Genomic DNA, 24,971 nt, shown 5'->3' with positions numbered 1-24,971 from the left:
TCAGCTGGAAAGGCTGATGTTAACATTGCCCATTTTTAGTTGCATGTGGCAAGTTCAGTGCTTTTAAGTTCGTGGATACAAAGCTGATGCTTTTGTTGCTTTGCTGGGCTCCTTACACCATTGCTTGCTGCATGTACACAGTGTTGGATGTTGTGAGCAACACACGCAGGGCCAGTGTGGGTCGATCAACTGGCGCACTGGTAGGAGGGGCCTGTCTTATTGTGGGCTGTAAGCTGGGCCACAGCTCCATTTAATAACTTGTCTTTCTTTTATTGTAGATTGTCTCCTGCCACCGAGAACAAAGTTCGCCTCCACTACAGACGAGCCCTGAGAAACAACACCGACCCTTACAAAAGAGCGGTTTACTGTATCATAGGACGCTGCGACATTGCCGATAACCACAGTGAAGTTGCTGATAAAACAGAAGATTATCTTTGGCTAAAGGTAACGGTGGCTTCCCTTCAAAGTTTTAGAGATAGCACTGCTCACTGTACTTCCAATTCCCCCCTCATTTGAACACTGCCTTCCTCTGGAGAATACCCTCTTATGTATCCCAGCTCCCACCAGCGAGTTGCAAAGGATTATGAGAACTGTGGCCTGCTGTGTTGCCAGGTCTCCAGGGGAGTCTTCTTCACTCTGTGCATTTGGGCAGCAGGTCAAAACAACCTTGTTTAGGTGTGCTTTTTCTGACTTCTGATGTGCTTCTTTCCGAATTTTGATATTTTTTGTTCACTTTGAGGGTTTTTCTTTCCTTCTGCTGAAGTTTATTTGTTGATAATTTGTGTTAGATTTTACTTTCCACTTAGATGTGTTATATTAGGTCAGGCATAGGCAAACTTGGCCCTCCAGGTGTTTTGGGACTACAACTCCCATCATCCCTAGCTAACAGGACCAGTGGTCAGGGATGATGGGAGTTGTAGTCTCAAAACATCTAGAGGGCCAAGTTTGACTATGCCTGTATTAGGTGTTCAGAGGGTCTGATTTACGCTGGAAGAATCAGGATACAAGCAGATCTATAAATAAAAGAACTGGTGAAGATCCAGTCCCGGGCTAAAGTATTTCCAGATATGATCTGTAAGGTATTAACACAATCTTCCTGGGCAAAATAGTGGTTCCATTGTCATTTTCAAAATAATGGCTTTCAACATCAGACCAAGTGTCTTGTTCCAGCTGGACATGAGACTCAGGGAGGAAGCACAGGACCTTTCAAATTAGGGTCTCATCAGGCAAAGGCAGAGTCATATCACAAATGTGGACAGAGGATTATTGGGAGTGTTTCCCTGTATAGCAGGGATGGGGAATCTATGCCCCCCTCCCCACTCCAAGATGATATTGGACTCCCAACTCCCATCAGCCTTAGCCAGCATGGCCAATAATCAGGGGTTATGGGAATTGTAGTCCAGCAACATTTGGATGGCCACAGGTTCCCCATCCCTGCTTAACACACTGTTGTCTCAGCAGAAGCCTAAAAAAGGCTGGCCTGTCTAGTCGTCTTGTTAGGATGTGGAAAACTGAGGCTGAGAGAGAAGTCACTTGCCCAAAGCTATCTTGGAAACCCATGGATGAGGTGGAATGTGTGGCTGTGCCTCTCAGATTCAGGATCACTTGCCCATTTATAAGAGCACATTTTGTTCACATAGATGGTTTACCTGATTTTATTTTGATTGGTGGCAACTTTTGTTTGCTTTTCACTTATTTGACTTTTGAAGAGAAGCTTTTTGTTGCATGCAAGGAAAACCTTAGCATCACTTTCTCCCTCTTGTGTGTAGTTGAACCAGGTGTGCTTTGATGATGATGGCTCCAACTCTCCCCAAGACAGGCTGACATTGTCTCAGTTCCAGAAGCAATTGCTTGAAGATTATGGTAAGTTAACCCAGAGAGTGTGAGTGAGTGATATTTGGAGTTCTGTATATGTATGCACACCTGGTAGTTTTTGTAAAATAAAGGCAGTGTAACAAGTCGAGACCTTGAGTTAGAACTCCCATCATCCCTGACCACTGGTCCTGCTGGCTAGGGATGATGGGAGATGTAGTCCAACCAACAGCTGGAGGCCCAAGTTTGAGAAACATTGAGTTATAACCATTTAAAAGGTGGACAAGCCAACTTAAATAGTTAAGGGTGCCTGAGAAATTGGTAATTCATGATTTGAATTACTGGCATGTGAATCTGACATTACTAGTATTGTTTTAATAAATGTTTATAATTTATAAATGGTCAACCACCTTGAACATTTTCAGATGGGGGGGAGGTTAAGCAATAGATAATATTGCTTCCTCTGCTTCTTTACTTTTTATTTTAACTTTTCTCTAAATAATCATAGGTCGATTTGGTGCAATGCAAACAATGTTTGATTTTGTGACTAGTTTCCTTCAGCTTCCCCTGATTAAAGCACGCCAGTGTGCTGTGTCAGGCACCATCCACGCTATCTGTGAAAATACCTAACCCTTCATTCTTGTGTCTTTCTTCAGGAGAGTCGCATTTTGCAGTGAACCAGCAGCCATTTCTCTACTTCCAAGTGTTGTTTCTGACGGCCCAGTTTGAAGCTGCCATTGCTTTCCTCTTCCGCACAGAGCGCCTGCGCTGCCATGCCGTTCATGTTGCCTTGGTCCTTTTTGAACTAAAGCTGCTCCTGAAATCTTCTGGGCAGAGCGCACAGCTTTGTGAGTATGGATTGTGTTTATCCTGTCCTTTCCCCGTCTCATTTGTATCCTGCACAGAATATAAAAGAAACCATCAGAGCAGAAGACTGAAATAGGACAGAAATTTGTAAAAAAAAAAAAAAAAAAAGTGTTAGCTTTTAAAAAATGGATTAATTGCTTGATTGCAAATGAGATGTGCCCAGATCAATGAAATGAAGATCTTTTGGACCTAACCTGGTTAGAGAAGAGACATAGCTCAGTTCTCTCAGTGACCAACCAGATAAATGCTTCAGGGAAACCTACAATCAGGATATGTGCGCAACAGCAGTTTCCACACGTTATCCCCAGCAGCCATTATTCAGAGGCATTTACTGCCTTTGACACTGGCATTAGAACACAGCAGTCATGACTACTAGCCATTGGTAGCTTTATTCTACATGCATTTATCTAATCCCTTGTTAAAACTGTCCAGGTTGCTGGCCATCACTACATCTTATGGCAGCAATTTCCAAATGCTCTGGGTGAAGAAATGCTTCCTTTTACCTGTTACGAGTCTTCCAATATTCAGCTTTATTGGATCATCTGTCCACTTTCTCTACACCCTTTATGATGTTATACTCCACTATCATGTCCCCTACCCAGCCCCTCCTCACCATTTTTCTATGCCCAAACCCACCAAATACAGCAACCTTTCCTCATAGGAGTATTGTTCCAAGGTAAAGGTAAACGGTGTTTCCGTGCTGTATGGCACTTCTCACAGTGTCCCGTTGCACCGGAAGCCATTTAGTCATGCTGGCCACATGACCCGGAAAGCTATCTGTGAACAAACATTGGCTCCTTGGACCTGAAGCTAGATGAGCGCTGCACCCCATAGTCAAGTTTGACTGGACTCAACCGTCCAGGGGTCCTTCACTTTTATCCTTTACCTTATCATTCCAACCCTGCAGTGATTTTTGGTTGTCCTCTTCAGAACATTTTCCAGCTCTACAATTCTTGCCCTTGGTGGTCCAGCCCTTTGATAAAGTTCCTTTATTCAAAGTGCTTGTCTGTGGTTAATCCCTGCAGACATCCTGAACATCTTTCATATGAATGCTGCCTTGGTTGGGGGAAAAGAGAGATTCATCTTCCTGTCCCTTAACTTTTCAGTAAGCCATGAGGCAGGTGACCCTCCGGCCATCAGACGCTTGAATTTTGTCCGCCTGCTGATGCTCTACACCCGCAAGTTTGAGTCCACTGACCCTCGAGAAGCCCTGCAGTACTTCTACTTTCTCAGGTGGGCTCCTGTAGCAGCAAATGGAAGGCTGGGGTGTTTTTTTTAACAGCTGCTGTGTTAAAAGCAAAGCAGGAAGCAGTCAAACTGCAGTGCTTTTCTTCCTTTCTGCTCTTCTTTTGCAGGAATGAGAAGGACAGCCAAGGGGACAACATGTTCTTGCGCTGTGTGAGCGAACTAGTGATTGAGAGCAGAGAGGTATGCCAGGTTCCAGTTGCACCTTTTCCTTCCTTAGTTTAGGGTGGAAATCACCCTTCTTCAAAAGGAGCTTCCAGTGCAGCAGTGGAACCCCATCACCAGGGGTGTTAAATCCTTAAATCACAATATTGCAGTCATCCCTCAGAGTGTTAGCACACCCTCCTAACTTTATTTTGTTTTTCCTTTTCATGGGTAGTTTGATATGATTCTTGGAAAGCTGGAGAATGATGGCAGTAGAAAAGTAAGTTCATATATAATGTTTCACCACCCCACCCCCACTACTATTTGATTGCTGGCTGTAATTATTGTTTTTGCAGGTTCCCTGTTGGTTTTTGAGTATTGAAATTAATTTCTCAAACTTAAACACAGTTATGGTAAACCAGGGTTCTTCTTAACCCAGGTTCTAAACTACAGTTTCAAATCTGTCCCGGTTAACCTCAACAGCAGTTACAGTGGGTGTCATAATTCCCAAACTTTCCAAGGCCTACAGTCTGTGCTGGTCTTTAGCCACCCAAATAAGCAGCTTCTTGTGCCTCAAATAAACACGCAGGAGATTATTCAGACAGCTCAGCATTACAGGATGATAGAAAGAAACAATTAGCACAGGTTAGGGAACTAAACCCAGAAAAAGGACAGGTGTGTTCCTTCAGCCTTTTCAGATTCCTCATCAAACCCCTCCACCTCCTATTAGTGAAGGCCAAAGAAAACTAGTATGAAGGGGCAGATCAAGAGAAAGCCCCTTCCTCCTCATTCTTCTGATATCCCACCAGGGAAAAATGTGAGGTAGGTAGATGTATGTATGTGTATATTATGATTTCCAGCTATGGTTCTCCTAACCCTAGAGACTTACTCAAAGGGCCTGACGGTAACTTAAATCAAATAGTGCCAACATATTCTGTCCCTGCAATGCCCATAATTCCACCTTGCCCTGTAGCCCCAGCAGACAGAGACCAAAGAGTGATTTTAGAATCAGAAAGGGAGGAAAGGCAATGGCATTTGCTTTCTGATACTAAGAAACTCGCTGCCACAAGATTGTTAACAGATTTAGATTACAATCTGAATCTAGGCACAAAATTGTGTATTTATATGTACCTTTAAAATCCATAAATAAGAATAAAAGGGGGGGGGAGCATGGAAGGCAAGGGGTGAGGAAGGAATCTCTATATTTTCCCAGAGATAATTTACAAATAAAATTAGCCATAATCTTGCATACAAAAATGTTGTTGCCACTTGATAAGACTCATCTAAAAGTTTATAGTCTTTCTGTTGTCCAAGTATTTTATCTCCCTTCTTTATTTGTATTCTTTCATCAGCCTGGAGTGATTGATAAGTTTACTAGAGACACCAAACCACTTATTAATAAAGTTGCTTCAGTGGCAGAAAGTAAAGGTCTCTTTGAAGAAGCTGCCAAACTTTATGACCTTGCCAAGGTAAGCAGGTTTTCATCACTGCTGGCCAAGAAGCTCGTTTAATTTTTAGATCAGTAGGGATTAGCTAGGAGGCATTGTGGACTCTGGAAATGTGACCTGAATTTACAACACTAGGGCCAGCTGCAGCCTCTGAATCAAAGTATGCTTATTTTTTTCCTTTAGTTATCTGGTCCTGTATGTTTCTGGCCTTTGTTTTATCTGGCCTTTCAGGATTCCTTCTGTGCACCACTCTGAATAGTTAATCTTTGTAGAAATTTTCACAGGATTGGACCACCAGATAGTAATATCTGGTTAGTAATGGCAATGTGTAAGTTATCAACTAATTAGCAGTTTAGCCATGTCAGATTGAAAAATAGCAGAGCAACACACAACAGTTATCAGCACTACAGGAAAATTATTGGAACAGAGTCAGCTCAAAGGGGTTTTATTTAGATCTGTTTTTCCTCCAACATTGGCACCCCTCCCAATTTCATATGCCAAACTGCCTTTGAAGCTGGATTAGCTGCTCAATGGAAAGAAGGTCAAAAGTGCCACTGGGTTAGTAGAAGTCCCTCGGGTGAGCCAAAGCAGCTCTTTGGACTCCAGCCTCAACTGTGTGCTAAAAATAAAACAAAATTTTGCACAATCCAGATGCTGTGCAAACATGAGCTGGAGTTTGTGATCTGTATCAGTTGTGCAGGTTGAACACATCTGGGTAATTTCTCAGATTTTTCCTATGCTGTTTTGGCATAATTATTTTTGGTTTTGCTTGAGATGAGAGGGACAAGGGCACTGAAGCCCCAGCCACTGAAATTCCCACTCAGCTGCTGCTCTGTTTTCTGAGACTTCACCAGACCTAGGATGAGAAAAGGACAAGAAACTACATTTGTTTGTTTATTTTTTAGTGAAAGTGGAGGCTCTCAGGGAGCAGAGCAGTACTACTACACCTGTGCTATTCCTCCACTCCCTCCAAAGGATAATGCCCTAGATCAGGAGCCAAGAACCCTTTTTTCCTAATGAAAGTTGCATTCCCTCAGGGCTAATCTATTGGGAGTCACATGCTGTCATTGGGGCAGAGGGAGGACTGGAATCCAAAATAGACAGAGGGCCCTCGTTTCTCTCTTCCATTTCTATCACACATGTGCACATGCACACACATTTTCCTCTCCACCACAGGAGGGCTGCAGGTTCCACCCCTACAACAACCCAAATGTCTTTCTTAAGACTTTTTCCATGTTCTCATACATTGCTTTTACTGCTGAAGATCTCAGTTTTTCTTGGGAGTTTCTACATTTTACCAAAAAAAGTCTCCCCCTGCCCCCTACCCTGGACTCCCTTGGTTGTGTATCTTTGAAATGCATCTTCTTGTCTCTGGGCTCTGCAGTTCTTCTCTTCCCTGTTTGCACTTTCCTTAGAATCCAGACAAAGTGCTTGAGTTGATGAACAAGTTGCTGAGTCCCGTGGTCCCTCAGATCAGCGCTCCTCAGTCAAACAAGGAGAGGCTGAAGAATATGGCACATTCCATTGCTGAGAGGTGAGAGAACAGCCTCCAGGAGGGGAACTGAGTTTCATGACCATGGTCACTGTAGCTCGAGAAATACCTTTAATGATGTGTTTGTTGAAAAGACACATGGCTTGGATGTGTCCCACACTGCTTTTTGTTGCTGTGCATTTTCAGGATTCAGTCCTGCACGTTTCTCAGGTGTGTGTGTGTGTGTGTGTGTGTGTGTGTGTGTGTGTGTAAATGTGTTATATGTGTCTGTAAATCTATGCCATTATCAAAACTGGAGAGGAGAAAGTCCACAGGAGAGTGAATCTAGAAATATAATCTGAACAACTTTATACTTAACTTAATTCAGTAATTCTCCAACTCCGTTCTGTAATGAATGAATGAATTAAAGGCTTTTGCCAGTCCATAGAACCTACCGACAGAGGAGGAGGTTCCCACACAAGCTGCGGAAAGCCTGTGTTCTCCTTCCGTGTCCTGGCTCCTCCCATTTATTTCACCAACAGACATGCAAATTAAGCTAAGTTTCACCCCTTCTGGTGGGAGGAGCTCCCTGTCAAGTTCTGATCCTGCCTGCTCCCCATAGAGTTGCTGTGCCCCTCTGTCCCCTTGCCCACTCCATTGCCATCAGCTCAGAGCAGCGGCAGTCCAAAGTTATCTTCCACATGTGTTGCATGCAGTAGATTGCAAATTCTACATTTCCAGCTTAAAAAAAGTCAGAAAGCAGGTGATGTGAAAGAGTCAGTACCAAGATAGACCTGGCATAAAGTAACTTCATGTGTTTCTCCCTCCCTTGAATCAGCTGGGTAGGGTGGCAACTCTAGTTTTCTTCACCATGGTTGTGAGTTGGTCTGCAGTCCCCAAGCAGGTAACTCACTGAGCAAGGGTGGTGCAGAAGGGTGTGTGCATGGCACAGCTCCAGCCTAGGGCGAGTGAATCCAGCAGCAGAGAGACTAGAACTCCTTGGCCCTCCTGTTAGCTTGAAGCCATGAAGTCACTGGTTGGCCCCTGGGCAGTTCTCTGTTCTTTCAACCTCAGTTCCTCCCTCCAGGCTGCAGTATGGAGAGAACAAGATTAACCGTCCTTACAGGGTTGCTGGAAAAATTGCTGAGAGAATATGTGGGAAGCAGTTTAAAGCACTATGTAAATGCGAAATATACTCATTCTAGGGGAAATGTCCTTTATTGAAAGCTCAGCTGCCTGCAATTAGCAAGTGTTGCACACATATAGTACTGCAGCCTTTTCTCAGATGGAATGTGACTTGTTTTGGTTTGGTTTTTTCAGATATAAAGCACAGGGAATAAGTACAAAGAAACCCATTGACTCCACATTCTACCTCCTGTTAGACCTCATCACCTTCTTTGATGAATATCATGCCGGTCACATTGACAGGGCCTTCGATGTAAGTTTCACGTTTTTTGTTTGAGAAGATAAAGCTATTGGGATCTGCAGTTTGACGAGCCCAACAAGGAACATGTAGATAGGCTTGGACACTCACAAACAAGGCATGGTGGAGATGGCACTGCCTCCTGATTGCTTTTCTTGTGGTCCTGTGCTTATGTAGCCCAAGAAAGCTGGTGTAATAGAAATAAAGGGGCATGGGACTCCAGGACTGGGACCTCTGGGAAAATCCAGTGAGCATGAAGCAGGCAAGAGAGCAAGCCCTTACAGCAGGTTGTGGGGAATCTGTTGCTGGACTTCATCTCCCATCAGCCCTGACCATTGGCCATGCCAGCTGGGGCTGGTGGGAGTTGGAGTCCCCATCCATGCCTTACAAGCATAGAGCCAATGCTGGCAAATGTACTTATGGCTGACGGTTGTGAAGCCTGACCTGAAAGTTGCTAAAATGCTACCAGGTCAGAGGTAACCAATGAGCTACCTGGATGGATGGACTCTCTCCAGCATCTGAGCAGGCATCACAGCCTACAAATCCTTCTGAACTACAGTCTCAGGTGTCAGCACTGATCTGAATGCTCCTGGTTCTAGTCCTTTCCACTCCTAACAATCTCTGGTGCTTTATATACGAAGGTATACTTTCTTGGAATATGGAGATTCTGTTTTTGGCTGTCATGTCTAGCTCCTTTTAAAAACATGGTCTTCCATGAATTTGGTTTAATCCTTAAAAAAAAAAAAGCCATCTGGTTATCACAAACAGTAGTCAAGTAGGTAAAGCTGATCTGGGTCTGTTCAACTTCAGATAGCAGGTGGAACTGAAGGTGACACGTATTTTAATGCTTTTTCTATATTGAAAATAAGAAACAAACTCCTAGCTGAGAAAAAGATGGATTCCATCTCTTCCCCTTTCTCCATAGTGTGCTAGTTTCTCTACTTCCACCTGGGAGGTGGGGAATCCTCAGGCATTTCCTTGAACACCTTTTAAAGATTAACAATGCATTGATGTGGCAACAGTGCAAGCACTATGAAGATGCTGCTTTTCTGATGACCACCAGGAACTTAAATGAGAGAATTTTCCTGATCTTAGGCCCAATAAAGAGGACAACTAAGTGGTCCTTAGCACAGTATTTCTGGTGGTAGATTTGCATAGTTTAAAATCCTGTTATATGCTAAAACTTGCCAATTAGTATGCGCTCACAAGGTATATACTAGGGTACATACAGAAGTTTGGTTCAGAGCTTAAATTAAATTGTATGCACTCAGTGCAGAAGGAGAGAGAGAGAGAGAGAGAGAGAGAGAGAGAGAGAGAGAGAGAAAGGAAAAGTGACTGAACACAGAAGAAGATATTGCACACACAAACTGCCTGCAAATTGTCATCTCCCTTCACAACAGTTCATTGTTACTCCTGTGCTTTCGTTACAGATCATGGAGCAGCTGAAACTGGTCCCCCTGAGTCAAGAATATGTGGAGGAAAGAGTAGCAGCCTTCAGGAATTTCAGTGATGAAGTAAGCAAGCCATGGCTGTTTGGTCCTTCCCCTTTTCTTCCATGAGTTGCGCACACCCAGGCACCTCTGCCATGGGGACCTGCAGATGCTGTGCTTGGGGGATCCCTTTCCTATTCTCAGGATGCATCTGCCTGCACTTGCTCCCCCAGTGCCACTGACAAGGGCAAGTGTGCAATCCAACAGACGCTGCATAGTTCCTGGCACTGAGGATCAGCGAGTGTAAGGGGTGGCTTCACCCATGCCTGTGTCATTCTCTGTGATCCTCCTTGTGTGCTGCCACACCTGACAGGAAGCTGCTGCAGGTCCCAAAACATTGATTCCAAATTGAAGCTCAGATGTATTTAACTGGAAGTAGGAAAAACTCTCCTGGAGATGCTGTAACTTAGCTTCTTCTGCAACCTTGAGAGAGGTGGCATCATTCCCCTCCAAAACATAATTGCTGTGTTCCAGAGTGGCAGGAGGTCTTGCTGTTGTGGAGTCCCCAAGCAGGGAATGGGTTCCCCCTTTCCCCTTCAGTGCCGTGAAATGCTCTGCATGCTGATCCCCATTTCCCAGCACCAAAGACAGAAAGGGGAAAAGCTGCCTTACTTGTGTACTTACTTTCACGCCGGAGCATTTGTTTTGGGTCAAAGATGTGAACAATCTCTGTTTGCACTCTGCGTTTATGTTTAAAATCTGATATCCCAGCATGATACTGGGTTGGGGAAACTGGTCAGTCCCCATATATTGATTCTCGTTCCTGTGTCAATTTATTATGGAATTCTTTTTTAAAAAAGGGAAATATTTGTTTTGTTGTCAGGTTGAGCCCCCTGCCAAACACAGCCTAAAGGGGACTGATAACATCCTGATGCCTTTCTGTCAATAGTAATATGGTTGGGGTGGGTGGCAAATCTCTTCCTCTTGCTTAAAGAGGTGGAATCGAAAGTTACCTCCAATCTTTCAAACACATCTTAAAGAGGGCTTGTCGATAAGGTAATTGGTTCATGCTGCAAAGTGAACTTGGAAATCAAAAGACTGGATGGATGAATGGCAGCCAGGGGAAGTGGAGAGGGGTTGTTTTGTTTTTGGCTTCTAGCCTCAGAACATATTGATTTCCTGAGTCATCCATTTTGTCAGCTTTCAGCCAAAAGCTGCTTATCATTCATCAGTTGCTTCTGGGCAGCTTGGTCACAAAAACCAACACAGCAATTTGGCATTGTGGGACTCGGCTCCTGATCAGCACACTAATCCCGGCTCAAAACTCTCACCCTTCAGTGAAAAGATGAATTTCCTGCTTCTCATTCCTTGATGATTAGTGAGTGAATGAAGTGTGCTTTCTTCTTGACCTTTTTTAAAAAAGAAAAAGAAAGATGAACACATCCAATTTTACCCCAACTTTATTTAATCCAAGGTTTAATTCTGGAACCCTATAGTATCAGCACTTGATTTCTATCATCTACTTGTGCAGCAATTCTTAGTTTACAAGAATGCTTCAACAATTCTTATTCCTTAGTTTATCATTTATCTTAACTATTCTTCAGACTGTGTTCCAGGGAACACCAGGATTTCTCAGAAGCTTGTCTCGGGTTCCCCAATGCAAAGTTCAGGGATGATAGATAAGATTCCCTAAAAGACATCTTGCCCCTCCCTGCCAGTCTCCCCATGCAAGATGAAGCTGCAGGAGGGTGTTGGATGCCGCCACAAGGGCATGTTCTGTTCACCCTTGGTGTGTAAACTGGAAAGGATCTACAGAGGGCAGAAGTGAGCTGCAATAGACCTACCCAGTACCCGACATAAACTGCATCTGCACCCCAGCATGTCCCAGATCTTTTGCAATTTGCAAAGGGAAAGCTGGGAAACTGTCCATTAATGACATAAGTATATTCCTGTGTGTCTAGTTTTCTCTAGCCTTAAGCCTTGTTGGTTGAATGTGGTGTATCAAGAAAGTTCAATACCCAGTTTGACTATCTGTGGGGCACAAATTGACCCTTGGCTCCCTGCCTTGTCTTTCATTCCTTTTTGCATTTTATTTTCCCTTGTTTTCGCAGATCAGGCACAATCTGTCCGAGGTCCTCCTTGCAACAATGAATATTTTGTTTACCCAGTACAAGAGGTTGAAAGGCACCAGCCCAGCCACCCCTGCCAGGCCCCCTCGTGTCATGGAGGACCGAGATTTGGTAAGCTTCTCTTCCCTCAATCCCATAAGACTCTGTGTAGGTCAGGGATGGAGAACCTGTGCTCCTCCTGATGTTGTTTGACTCCGGCTCCCATCAGCCCCAGCCAGCTTGACCCAATGGTCAAGGACGATAGGAGCCATAGTCCAGCAACATTTACCTGGAGAGCCACATGACCCCCATTCTTGCTGTAGGCAGGTAAAAACAAGACTAATCATGGTAGGCAATGTTGCAGGCCCAGAGTGTTAGTTATGCCATTTATAATAACAGTAATAATTCTATTTTTCATTACTGCTTCACCGAGAGAGAACTGAGAAATTACAGCTAGCAAGGCACACAAAAAGATCCCTGCTCCAAATCTAATCCTGTCCTTGGACCACACTGGCACATGTGAATGCTAAGAAAGCTTCCTGAGCTTAGATGCCTGTCTTGAAAGGCAAGCCCACCTTATTGTTTTTGGGGCCAGGATAAGCCTGCTTTCCTTTTACTGGGGAGGCAGACCAAAAAAGTGAATTGGCAAAGGTCATGCCATGAATGCATCTGAAGTTTGCACCTTTGGCAGCACTGGAAGAGTCCTCTCTTTGGAAACTCCCATGCACAGCAGGGTTTGGGCCCATGGAAAGGTCCCCTCCTCTGGGCAAGTGGATTATTGTTTCATGTTCACACAACTTCACTCCCTTTCTTTCTTTCTTTGGAAACTCCATTTCAACTGATTTAGAGATGGGGACCCAAAGGAGGTGTTTTCCTGTCCCATATGCCCACATTGTGCCCAAACCCTACTAGTTTCGAAGTTTGGAAACACCACCTCATTCACACTTGACACTATTTCTGCCTGTTAAGTCTTGAATCAAATGGAAATCCGTAAAAGGTAGTACTAAGAGAATACAAATCCAGCCATTTCAGTGTCATTGCAGGTCATAACAACCGTGTTTATTTGCTTTGGGATTTTTACTGGCGCCAAAGGGCATTCTCATGCCCCCTTGAGAAAGGAAAGGGAAAGTAATTGGCACTGAAGGCATTTGGGAGGTACCAGCCGGGGTATTTGGGTGGCTCTTGCTTTTGATTAAATAATTTATAACAAATGGAACACCTGCACCTCCAGGCCTCCTTTAACCTCGGTAGAGAGGGCAACAGCAATTCAGTTCTAAATTGTTTTCCACAAACAAGGACGGGAAGAAAGGGGCTACACCAGCCGTGCCAATCTGTCCCCGAAGGCCTTTGAGGGCAATGGTATTTTCAGTCTCCAAACAGAGCTGCATCATCATAATCTTCTACTGCTTATTTGTCTAGAAGTTGCTCATAACATATTATTTTATTTCATAAAATTTATATACCACTTGGTTTAAATTTTTTAAAAGTCTTCAGATTCAAAGATTACAGAGAAATAGTGCTGATGGTCATCAGCATTCTGATGGCACCTTGCACTCAAATGCCTGATGGCAACTCCCAGAGGCATCACGTAGATATTAAATAGCCCTGGGGACAGAGTAGCGCCCTGTGGCACCCTATAGCATAACTGCCAAGGGGCCTAAAATAATTCTGCCAATGCTACTCTCTGGACCTGGTTCCTTAGGTAGGACCAGTGATACAGTGCCCCAAATTTTCATTCTACAGAAAAACCGCAGACACACAAGCAGGAGCAAGGTCACCCTCCCCCTGTGTAAAGTTTATCCACCAGGGTGACCAAGGCCAACTCAGTCCCAGGCCTGAACCCAGATTATTCCAAACTCAATAATCTGTGTCATCCAGAAATGCTCACAGCTAGCTCACCACAACCCTCTCCACCACCTACTCCCTCAAAAAAGGTGTATTTGTAACTGGTCTTTCCAGTTCAAGGGGTCCAGGGCTGATTTTTTTTAAGGAGCTGCTGCACCACCGCCTGTTTCAAGGCAGTAAGGACTGTTCCCTCATGCAATGAAGCACTAACCACATTCTAGATCCAGCCAGCCAGCCCCCCTCTTGTTAGATTTAATAAGCCAAAAGGGACAGGGATCAAGAGGGCACAGGGTCAGACATATTGCCGCCAGTACCAATCAACTGCCTGCATTAGCTGATACTGATCCCACAACCCATCTGGCATTGGGTACTTCATCAGGAAGTGCAACACTTGCACAGTCAAGATTTCTCTGAAGTCAAGTGGCTTTAACCTCAAAGTGTGTAGCTAGTCAGTCTCAGCAAGAGTCCTTGGGTGCTCCAGAGGTCCCTCCCCCACAACAGGAGTCAGTAACTGCAAGACCTTCCAAAATAACTGCCGGCTGGGTGTTAGAGGATAAGGAGTTTTTGTGAGGCAATACTTCAGTGAATTCTGAACTATTTCTGAAAGCATATGGCCACTTGAACGACATATTTCAACTCTGATGGAAACAGAGCCCAACACATATTTATTTGATGTTTTTCTAACCTAACTCAAGATATCGGGGGTTGAACCTAGACTTTCTATATGCATAGAAGGTCCTCTGCCAACAGTTGTTCTCTGTGACCTTTGCTCTTCCTCTAAGCTCAATATTACCTAGCCCCCACAGATTACTCCTGGTTGCACTAAACACATAAATCTATTTCTGGGAGGGAAAGTGTCAGCCACACAAGCTGATGGTCATGTTGCTTGGTGGTCTACAGCTTCATTTTTGTTGACATACTTTGAATTTAGATCTGTCCACCCACCCTTTTCATTCTAAGAAGAGTCTCTCACCCAACATCCATCTCCAGTTAAAATATAAGTCAAAGCGTTCTGTTTCTGTGCTTTGTAGAAACTCCGATCTCAAGCTCGGGCGCTGATCACCTTTGCCGGCATGATCCCCTACCGAACCTCAGGAGACACCAACGCACGGCTGGTGCAGATGGAGGTCCTCATGAACTAGGCACCTTGGGAAACCTGCCAGATGCTGTTGGTACCCTCAGTGGGTGGCCCAGTTTAAGTTGGTTTTTTTTGCTTTTTGTATTATGTACTTTTGTCAACCACAATAAATTTTTTTTGATTTATATTTGTTTTGACATTTTGCTTTACTTTTGCCATTATTTATGTTCACTTATTCATTTATTTTGCTTTTTACAATATTTCTTTGTTTCGAGAGGTGGGGGAAGGGGGAAGCTCATTTTAATGAAGGAGCAGGATCTATGGAGGCAGGCACTGTGTCCTTTATTTTAATTCCTCAGGCAGGGGTCATTGATGGTTTTTCAGTCCATGGGCACATTTTGGATTTTTAAGCAAGTGCCATAGGTATACCACGTCCCTGGCCATTTCTCTCCCTGCATCAACCCCCCCTCCCTGCGCCCAATCCCTGGGAGACAGAAAAAGAGAAAGTACACACACACACACTTTCCCAAGTGATCTGGGTAAAAGTTTGAACTAGCAAATTTAATCCAAGCCTCTGAAAGGGGAAGTGGGAAAGTGTCAGTCAGTTTTCTCTTTCAGTTCTATGTCCTTCTCAAGGAGAAACGGGTTACCATTCTCACCACCTCATGAACGGGGGTGGGCAGTAAGATAAGGTTTATCTTAGATTTTGTGGGTGTCAGGGGAAAACCTTGAGGGTACTGTTGCGCTTATGGTCACCATGTTGGCAACTCTTTTCCTAGGAAATTGATGAAGCTTAATTTTCTACTGCTATGAGATGCAAGAGATGTGTTGGTCCTAAATTATATCATATAATTAACTCTTACCTGCACTGGCTGCAGGATATTTGAATCCCAAAGTGCTCTTGCACTAGCTGAAGCCCACCCCCTTCTTGCAGCAACTCCCCCCCCCACCTGTGCATCTCTGGTGAATCTTCCAGCCCTCAAGGGTGGCTTTTCAGGGGGTACAGAGGATGGCAGTGTGGAGAGAGGCAGGCAGAGGCTCCTTGCTGAATGAGTAGAGTCCCATTCATGCATCCTTGGGTTCAAGCCATCCTGCTGCTTACATTCTGCAGCATTCCCTCACATGCAATGGCATCCACTCCTTTGGAAAGCAGGGAGGTGCAGTTGAATACTTCTAGAGCATGGGTAGGCAAACTAAGGCCCAGGTTCCGGATCCGGCCCAATCACCTTCTAAATCCGGCCCGCAGACGGTCCAGGAATTAGTGTGTTTTTACAGGAGTAGAATGTGTCCTTTTATTTAAAATGCATCTCTGAGTTATTTGTGGGGCATAGGAATTTGTTCATTCCCCCCCCCCTTCAAAATATAGTCTGGCCCCCCACAAGGTCTGAGGGACAGTGGACTGGCCCCCTGCTGAAAAAGTTTGCTGATCCCTGTTCTAGAGGCTGTTTAGGTCCCTGATTCTCCAACAGTGAGGTCAGTGTCTCCAATTTTAGTGTGGGAGGCAGCATCCTCCCTGCCTCCTCATAGTCTTGACCTTGTGTCTAGACTTCAGTGCTTCTGTAGATCAGGAAGGTGTAGAGTGAAACTATAAGAACTGCCATTGAAAACATCAGCATCCATTCTTCCCCTTCATAAGATATAGCACAACTGGCTTCCAGTTGATCCTGGTAGCATCTTCATGCCAAGCATTTCTCCACTTCTGCTAGTGATGACTAGTAATCCTGAGCAGGGAGGAATGCTCATCGCCATGACATTAGGACACAAGGTAAGTTACCAACTTAGTGCCCCCTGAATGTTTAGTAGGTGGAAACTGTAGTCTGAAACATCCAGAGGGCACCAGATTAGCAAAGGCTGTTCTACCCATTATGGAGGGAAGGGAGGGAGGTGGGGCTGCCATAAAAAAAAGCTGGAGCCCCACTTCATACAGTTCCAGATTTGGCTTCTCCCTTCTTTGTGGGCGTTCATGGGAAACCCAGAATCAACAGTCAGAATATGATTAAGCAAATCAGCCTGAATTTCTCTGTTGGTTTTGTTTATTTAAAATATATCTTAACCACCTTCATTAAATGATTCCAGGGTAAAACACAGGTTGGAACATACAAATAGATTTTGAAACCAACAAACTTCGCAAAATGCAACGAGACCAAAGCAAACAGAAATCCAACAAAGCCAAAGAGTGGAATAGGGCCAAAAAACCCCATCACTAATCTACAGCATGATTTGCTAATCGGCTGCTTTGTCGTGGCTTATTCCCAAAGTTTTTTTTTAAAGTCAATAACTGAGAAAACATAAAGAAGAGGGGAGGGATGAGATTAAGAGCTGGAGAGAATATGATAGGAATTCCTGAAGGGAGATCTGTGCGAGTGCTGTGGGTGCCAGACACAGAAAGACAGTTGTGTATGGAATGACGTAATACAAAATGGCTACCACATCTAAAAGAGCAGAAAAAGGGACAAGTGTGCCACCCAAATAAATGGGGGAGGGAGAGATGTGAATGCCAGCCTCTGCCACTCTCACAAACAAACAAACAATTTGCCATTTCCTTTTTTCAGAAGGCAGGGGGGGCACCCCGGCATCCAGTGATATGAAAGCATGTTTAAGGGGGCATGTTCAATGGAGGAGAAGTTGAGATAGGGCAAACAACCTCTTTGGCAGTGTGGATTTTGGAGGATATATTTACTGAGACCTTTTTGCAGATGCCAAGAGCTGCTGGTGAGCACATTGGTGCCCATGGGCACCATGCTGGTGACCCTTGGCCAAGAAGTCATGGCTGTGTGGCAGGTGACAGTAAGTTGCTAAACCCCATCCACATGTACGTACGTACATACATACATACATACATACATACATACATACATACATGGGGAACCCAGGTTCACAAGAAGTTGCCTGGAGTAGCGCCATGTTTCAGATGATGCTTGGGCACAGCTCTTGGGATAATACGATACAGGCCCTTGCACTGTCAGGTGTCTTGGGTCAGCCTTGCACATGCACACCCCAAACCACATTACATTTTTACAATAAAACCTCACCATTCTTTAAAGGTGGACAAGTTTATTGAGACATGAACTAAGCAACAGCCTACATAGGTGCACTGGGGTGGGTGGTGAAGATGATACCCACACAGGTCAAGGTGTGCAGGTAAGATGAGATGAAAACCCGACTGCAGTACCTGTGAGTCAATTAGCTGCTCAGAGCTTGAATCACAAAGGATCAATGAACCCCATAGCTGGGGTCAGTTGAGGATTAATTTCCATGATGCTCTCACGTGTGAGATGATGGGTCTTTGTAGGAGAAGACAGGCCTAAACCATGATTTAAGTCCTGATAAAATTGAGTTGGATCTGTCAATGAGCCCAGTGTGTTGAAAACTCACATTTGTGCCATTTCTACTGTCAGGAGAAGGGCAGCATAATAGCCTGGGGTTGGAGCTGGGTATTCTGAGCCAGTAATTTATTGCAGTCCCACTCCCATTGGGCAAAGGCTTTGAAATAATGGCTGCTTGTGTTCCATAAAAATGATTCTAAAAGCATTTAAGATAAATACAGAGCTAAACCAACTTTGGGTATCTCATAATAACTTGTTTCCCTGGTGAAATAATGCAGGGTGACATCTGGCTAAATCATTGTCAAATTGACTTGTTGAAAGCAATGGATTTAAGTTACTTGACTAATAGGCTCTTTAATAGGTCCTTCTGCAAACAGAAAAGCACAATTAGACACACACACACACACACACACACACACACACACACACACACATATAGCAAAACACTGCTAGAATACAAACCAAAATTAAAATATACAATGGCAAACTGTTCAGGGAAAGAAAGAAATGTTTGCTTCCAATCAATCAACAAGCAACTATCTCAAATCTCAGTCTGCAAATCTACCCACTCTTCTCAATTGATTGGAAAATATTAGAATTACTCCATCCAGTAACTCAGTACCAGTATAAAGGGAACAAAGGGAGGGTGTTAACTTATTATTTGCATCTTCCATGTTTAAGCCAGAACCCCTGCAGGTCTCTCCCCTGCCCCCCATGAAGCTAATTCTCAGCTAATAATTTAGCAATAATGTACATGTGTTCCTTTCAACCCTGTTTGAACTATCACTAGCTCCCAACCACCTGATTTCAGTAAAAACTGGCAAGCAGCACTGGTGTGGCCCCTGTCCATTGAGACATCACAGGGCAGGACCAGTTAGTGTGGATTGAGCTAGTCAGCTCAGCTTTGCACAGCCTGCTACTCTCCAGATGTTGTCAGACTGGAACTCCCGTCATCCCCCACCAGGCACTTTCACTGCATGCTCACGACAGGAACTTCCCTCCTCCTGCCAAACAAATGAATAATGCTTCTTTAATTTCAAAGATGTATGAAAGTTTCTGCTGAAAGAAGAAATGGTCATTCACAGTCTCTCTTCTAAAATGTTTTCTGTGCATTTTTTAGGGAATGGGCACCATGTTCCTAAGGTCTTCTAGTAAATTGATTTTGGCACAACATCTCCACGGTGGCTGGAAGTGGATTTGTGTCACCTGACTGTTCTCACTGGAGTTGGGAAGAATTTGGTTCTCCCGTTGGCAAAAGGGAATTGAGAGCGTCATTTATGCCATGGTAGCTTAAAGCAGGCAAGATATAGCATCCATTTTCTTTATTTCAACCATTCTAAGTTTAATTTTAACCATATTGAGGCTAATAGCCCTAAAACGTGCTTCATTCTGAGGAATTAAGAGACACCCCTGCTTTAGGTAACAATCCTGTGCATTTGGTGGACTGGGCACATTCCACTCATGATTGAAGCCCTTTTCAGGTCCGTTGATTTCAGTGGGAATCTTAAACGTGTGCATAAATCTCTCCCATTGAAAACAATGCAGTGCCAAAGCGCTTAATTGTGAGTGGGTTGTGCCCTTTTCTCTAGGATAAACCCTACAAATATCAATAGGTTCAAATAAATGTTCATAGAATTAGGCTGGATATTGATGGAGGTCAGTATAATCACCAGCAAAGGAAAGTTGGTGAGTTCGGAAAAGGAAATATTAAAGATTGCTTCCTCCTTCAAAAGGTAAAAGTATGGAGATTTGGCAGTGCTGTTAAAAACAAACACATATGCTGAATAAATGGTAAAAGGTGGATGATCTCAAAAGGAATTGACAGTTTTAAACATATTGATGTTTTTATCAGCCACTGTTTTTTGCAACATCTGTACAAGATAATGCGGCTGTGTGGCTCACTTTGCAAAGGACAATCTTTTGCTGCTGTTATTAACCATTTTTAAACTTGACTTTTCCAAAATAAAAAACAAATACAACAATATACATTAAATCATAATAGTAGCTGTAAGGGAGTAGAATAGCTGGAGGTCCAGCCCAGTGCCCAGAAAGTCAAGCAAATAGAGCTGTACTATATCAGAGAATTCCCCATTTTTCTTGTGGTTATGGTCACCTTCCCATTTGCTGCCAGTTATGTCCTCTGTCTACTGTATGATTGGGAGGGGTAGACATCTGATTCCAATATTGAAGTATTAGTGGTTTAGCCACCACAAGTACCCTTAGAAGCCAGCTAAATTGTCCCTCTGTCAGGTTCCAAAGAATTGGTACATAATTCAACAAAACTTTAGCATCCATAAATCTCATGGTGGCGTCCAAAACCATATTCATGGGGCTGATGACTTCTGACCTAAAGGACATTCCTCTCCTTGAAGGGCCTTCCCCATTCCAAGTTCAGTTTAAATATAAGAAAGGAAAGCTAGAGAAACCTTGAAGGTGCCCATCAGCAGTTTAACTCCCTGACAGACTGATCAGCCACATCTGGCCTGTCTTCCCCACTATGATGAAGGACATGGATTTTGTTCCTGTTTAAAGACAGTGGGCTGTATCCAATTAAATTGTATTCAGGTCATGCCCACTAAAATTAATTAAATTACTTAGGTGTAGAATTAATCTATTCTTGTTGGTTGTCATCATTGACCTGTTGCTTGCATTAAATCCTGCGATGGGCCTTGGGGTTTGAATGAATGAAATTGTCTAAGAAGAAGAGTAAAAAAAATGCAAGTGTGGTTTTTTTTTAAAAAAAGTAGTGTGATTTGTTCTTGAAACGAGACATCGGCAAGCTGTTTTCCAAGGTGGATCAGGAGCCTGGCAGCCCCCAGCCTGGAGTCACGGTATCGTTGCTGCAGCTGGTGTTGTGAATCAGGCCGACAAAAAGCGCATCTTACTATCCGGCTATTTCACTACACCAGGGTTGCATCATACCACTTGCCTTCCCTACACATCCAGCATCGGAGAGGCTGCAGATTCACTCCAGTGTCGTTTCCGTTGACTCTCTTCCGTTCCTCTTCTCTTTTGCCGCGGACTCTCTTCCCAACGCAGCTGGGATGTGAGGTTTGAAAATAAAGCTGCTTCAACAGCAGATGTGTGCGTATTTATATGTGTGTGTTGCTTCCATGATATTCTGAGTGTGAAAACCATGGACTACTCTATATCCAGCCTTTGGAGAGCCGCTGGGCAAGGGTGGTCATAGTCCTCTCTATGAAGGGCTGCCTGATAAACATCTGGTTTAGATATTGCTAAGGAGAGAGAGCAGGTCCATCAGCTGCAAACTCTGCTGGCGCTTGCATCAAAGCCCTCCACACTAGGGGGAGATGGGCTGTATCTCTGTTTAGAGTAATTATTCCCCATTGCGTGTCTATGCTCTTTAAATTAGTGAAGACACCTTTTAGGCACATCTTTCTCCATTTTGAGGAGGTGGTGGCAGTGGTTATGGTGATGCACAAGTAATTCCTGACTCCCTGGCTTTGCTGTTTCACTGTTTCCCTGTTGTGCTGTGAGCACCTTTCAGCTGGGAGGCGCACGGCACACCAGAAAGTAGATAGAGTTCTTCAGGGAATAACCACAGCTCGGAGGCAGAGCCCAGACACTGTACACAGGAGGTTCCAGGTTCAATCTCTAGCATATCTGCTTTAAAAAGGGACTATTCAACAAGTAATGGGGAAGACTTCTCTTGGCCTGAAACCTTTGCAGTGGGAGGAGTTAGTACTAGCTATCCTGGCTATGTGCCACCTCCATAGCTATGTTCTACCTCCAATGTCAGAAGCAGTGTGCTGGGAATCACAAGGGGGGAGAGAGCTGGGAAGCTTGCAGGCTTCCAAGTGGCATCTGGTTGACCACTGTGAAAACAGAATGCTGGACTAGATGGGGCTTTGGCCTGATCCAGCAGCCAGGCTCTTCTCACATTCTTGTGAGTGTGGTTTTCCCCAAAGCCCTAAATGAGAACAGCCTGGCATTACTTTGGATTTCTCCCCCTGCCTCTCCAATTGGTGTCTAAAAGCTGAGTCCCAAAGCTGAATTGGCCCACCCTCTGAAGCCAGCTGTAATTTGCAAAGGCCATTTCCATCTGTGAGAGCAGCCTTGGCTTCTCAGTGGTTATCTAAGTGCCCTTGGAGACATGAAAAATTCAGCCATGGAGCCCTGCAGTTGTAGCAGTTCTCATGATGGTGGTGACTGGAGTGGGGAGAGGCTGTGTTTGTGGGCTGGTTCTTTGGTGTCATTGGAAGTACTGTAGTTCAGTGGCAGAGCCCCTGCTTTGTATGCAGAATGTCCAAGGTTCAATACCCAATGGCCTCTTCAGGTAGGGCTGGACTGGTGGTCTAACTGGTATAAGGCAAGGGTGAAACCTCAATGCAGTCAGTAACCCCAAGTAGGAACTTGCTAACACAACAATCAGGACTCCTTAATAAAAACTTGCAGAACACAGTAGCTAAAATATATCCTGTTTTTTAAAAAATAAAGCCTACTGCATTCGACAAACACTCCAGAGGAACAGCAGAAAACATTTTCCCATTAACCTGATGAAATGAGTCACAGTGCTGAATTTCAAGTGGCTTTTCCAGAGCCAGAACTGAGCTTTATGGCTGGGCTTTGACTGGCTGTCTCTCGAGATCCTTATCTGTCACTGCTTTTAAATTGCCATGTGACTTTGGAACTCAGGCCTCCCAGTGCAATGGGCAACAGCAATCTCGCTTTGCATATTTTCCTGGCAAATTTTCTTAACTAGGAATGCTCATGATAGGCTATCCAGTATGCTCTGGAAATGAAACATTTTCAACATTGCTGTTTATACTTCTAAAAGTGGTTGAAAATTGGTGGAGGAGGAAGAAGAGGATATTATTATTATTATTATTATTATTATTATTATTATTATTATTATTATTATCTCACCTTTCCTCCAAGAAGCTGAAGGCAATATACATGGTGTCTGCTCCTTCCCCATATCATCCTTACAAGAGGCCTATGAGGTTGGTTAGGCTGAGAGAGACTGGCCTGTGCTCACCCCATGCCTGAGAGCAGGATTTGAGTCTGGGCCTCCCCATTTCTGGTCTGATACTAATGGCAGTGCCACACTGGCCTTAGAATGGGATGAGGGAGGGAATGAATCTAGAGCCAAAACAATTTTGCTCCCATAAATTATTAGGATTCTCCACCATAAATTTTGATGCAAAGTATTTCCCAGCTGTCCTCTAAATACTGAACATTTTGCTGAATGTTTGACATCTTGATTTGAAATTGCAGGGTACTTGATTTTAAACTAGGCAAGCTGGCCTGTGCTTAGGCCTTTAAGATCTGAAAACTGACCTGCAATGGCAAATGACGCTTTCTGGGGAAAATAATTCAGAGGTGATTTTTTGTGTGAAAATGTGGGGTTTTTTGCAGAGAAGGATTAATCCCTCTTCCTGCAAAGTGTGGTCCCATTCAGGATTTGTTCCCTCAATGACTTAAACATGGGAGGAAAAACAAGAGAAGCACATTTCACATTGCATCCAGTTTGGCTTTTAAACTATAGCACAGAAAATGTACTTGTTATAGTTCCTTTCATATCTGCTGTTTATTTTAATTCTCTTTTTAAAATCCATTGTTAGATGTAAAGAGGGGGCATTTGAAAATTGTAATTTGTTTTATTTATTATATTTTCCTACCCTTTCTTGAAGGAGCTGAGCACAATGTGCATGCATTTAATCCCTTGTATCTTCACAACAGCCCTGCAAGGTAAATTAGGCTGAGAAACGGTAGCCAGTACAAGGTCACCTAGTGTACTTCACGGCTGAGTAGGGAGCTGAACCCAGGTTTCTCCACTCTTGGCCCAATCCACCAGGCAACAATGAAACTGACTTTTCTAACTCACTTGTTCTTTATTAGAGTTAATCATATCACAATATTAAAATGTTGCTGAAACTTTTCATGTTAATTGTGTTTTTATTAAACATTTCAATAGCGAACAAATAAAGATCATTTGCTTGTTCATTGTTTCTTTCCTTCCATTACTCTTAACTTTTCTTATATTAATGTTGCAAGATCTAAGGATTTCTGCATCTACTTTGGTAAGAATCATTGCATGGCTGTTCTGATCTTATCTGCCTTATGACACTTCCTTTCCATCTGCAGTCCAATAATTTGCAATGAAATGGGTCTGTGACTCTTATATCTGTGGCATAAAGTGGATTTAAGAGCTTTGCCACAACAACCCCTTTTAAAAATGGACATTTGTGATTAGGAAAGTGATGGGGAAATGCCCCCCCCCCAAAGTGAGATAATGGTCAATTGACAGCAAGACATATAACCTTCATGGAAAGAAATCAGGATAAGTGTCCATTGCTGTATAACCTCCCTGCAAACAATCAGGGCAAATGCTTTATAAGCCTCCATGGTAAGCTTTGTGCAAGCAAATCAGGATGAACACTCAGCCAGGAGGTCAACTGGAGAGACCCTCTTCTCCTTCCTCCAAGGACATTCCTTGCCTAACCCAATTATAAAGGAAACACAATGTACCCAAACAGAATGAATCAGAAAAGTATCTCCATTCCAGCGTCCCACCAATACTGTATTTTTAGCTGATATGTCCTCAGGACTTAATTCAAAATCTGTTATCATAGACTTGATCTAGAATGCGAGTTGATGAACAAGTCTTTAGCAATCCCTCCAGGCTACTCTTTTCAACAACCAGCTCAGGATGGTTTGAGCCAATTACTTCCCTCTGTTAAGAGTTAACTGAGCAGGAGGTCGGCCAGTTTTTTCTGGTTTCACGGGGTATAAAGTTTCCATGCCCCCCTA

General features: G+C 43.8%; 1 protein-coding gene across 2 annotated transcripts in view; it reads left to right on the top strand.

Moving 5' to 3' along the window:
* Positions 1-15,056, top strand: part of NUP93 (nucleoporin 93) — a 76,302-nt gene extending 61,246 nt beyond the window's left edge. For both annotated transcript variants that reach the window (XM_077931838.1, XM_028739253.2), the window contains 12 exons: positions 279-444; positions 1,770-1,863; positions 2,469-2,660; positions 3,786-3,912; positions 4,035-4,107; positions 4,304-4,348; positions 5,421-5,537; positions 6,932-7,050; positions 8,308-8,425; positions 9,841-9,924; positions 11,952-12,080; positions 14,825-15,056. In XM_077931838.1, coding sequence (XP_077787964.1) covers positions 279-444; positions 1,770-1,863; positions 2,469-2,660; positions 3,786-3,912; positions 4,035-4,107; positions 4,304-4,348; positions 5,421-5,537; positions 6,932-7,050; positions 8,308-8,425; positions 9,841-9,924; positions 11,952-12,080; positions 14,825-14,935 — 1,375 coding nt within the window. In that variant the 3' untranslated portion in view covers positions 14,936-15,056. The remainder of the gene's footprint in view (positions 1-278; positions 445-1,769; positions 1,864-2,468; positions 2,661-3,785; positions 3,913-4,034; positions 4,108-4,303; positions 4,349-5,420; positions 5,538-6,931; positions 7,051-8,307; positions 8,426-9,840; positions 9,925-11,951; positions 12,081-14,824) is intronic.
* The last annotated feature ends 9,915 nt before the right edge of the window (positions 15,057-24,971 follow it).

The sequence above is a fragment of the Podarcis muralis genome, chromosome 7 (assembly GCF_964188315.1).
Source record: "Podarcis muralis chromosome 7, rPodMur119.hap1.1, whole genome shotgun sequence".
NCBI classification, from domain to species: Eukaryota; Metazoa; Chordata; class Lepidosauria; order Squamata; family Lacertidae; genus Podarcis; species Podarcis muralis.
Note: the sequence above shows the minus strand (reverse complement) of the source record. Positions and strands in the feature narration are given on the sequence as shown.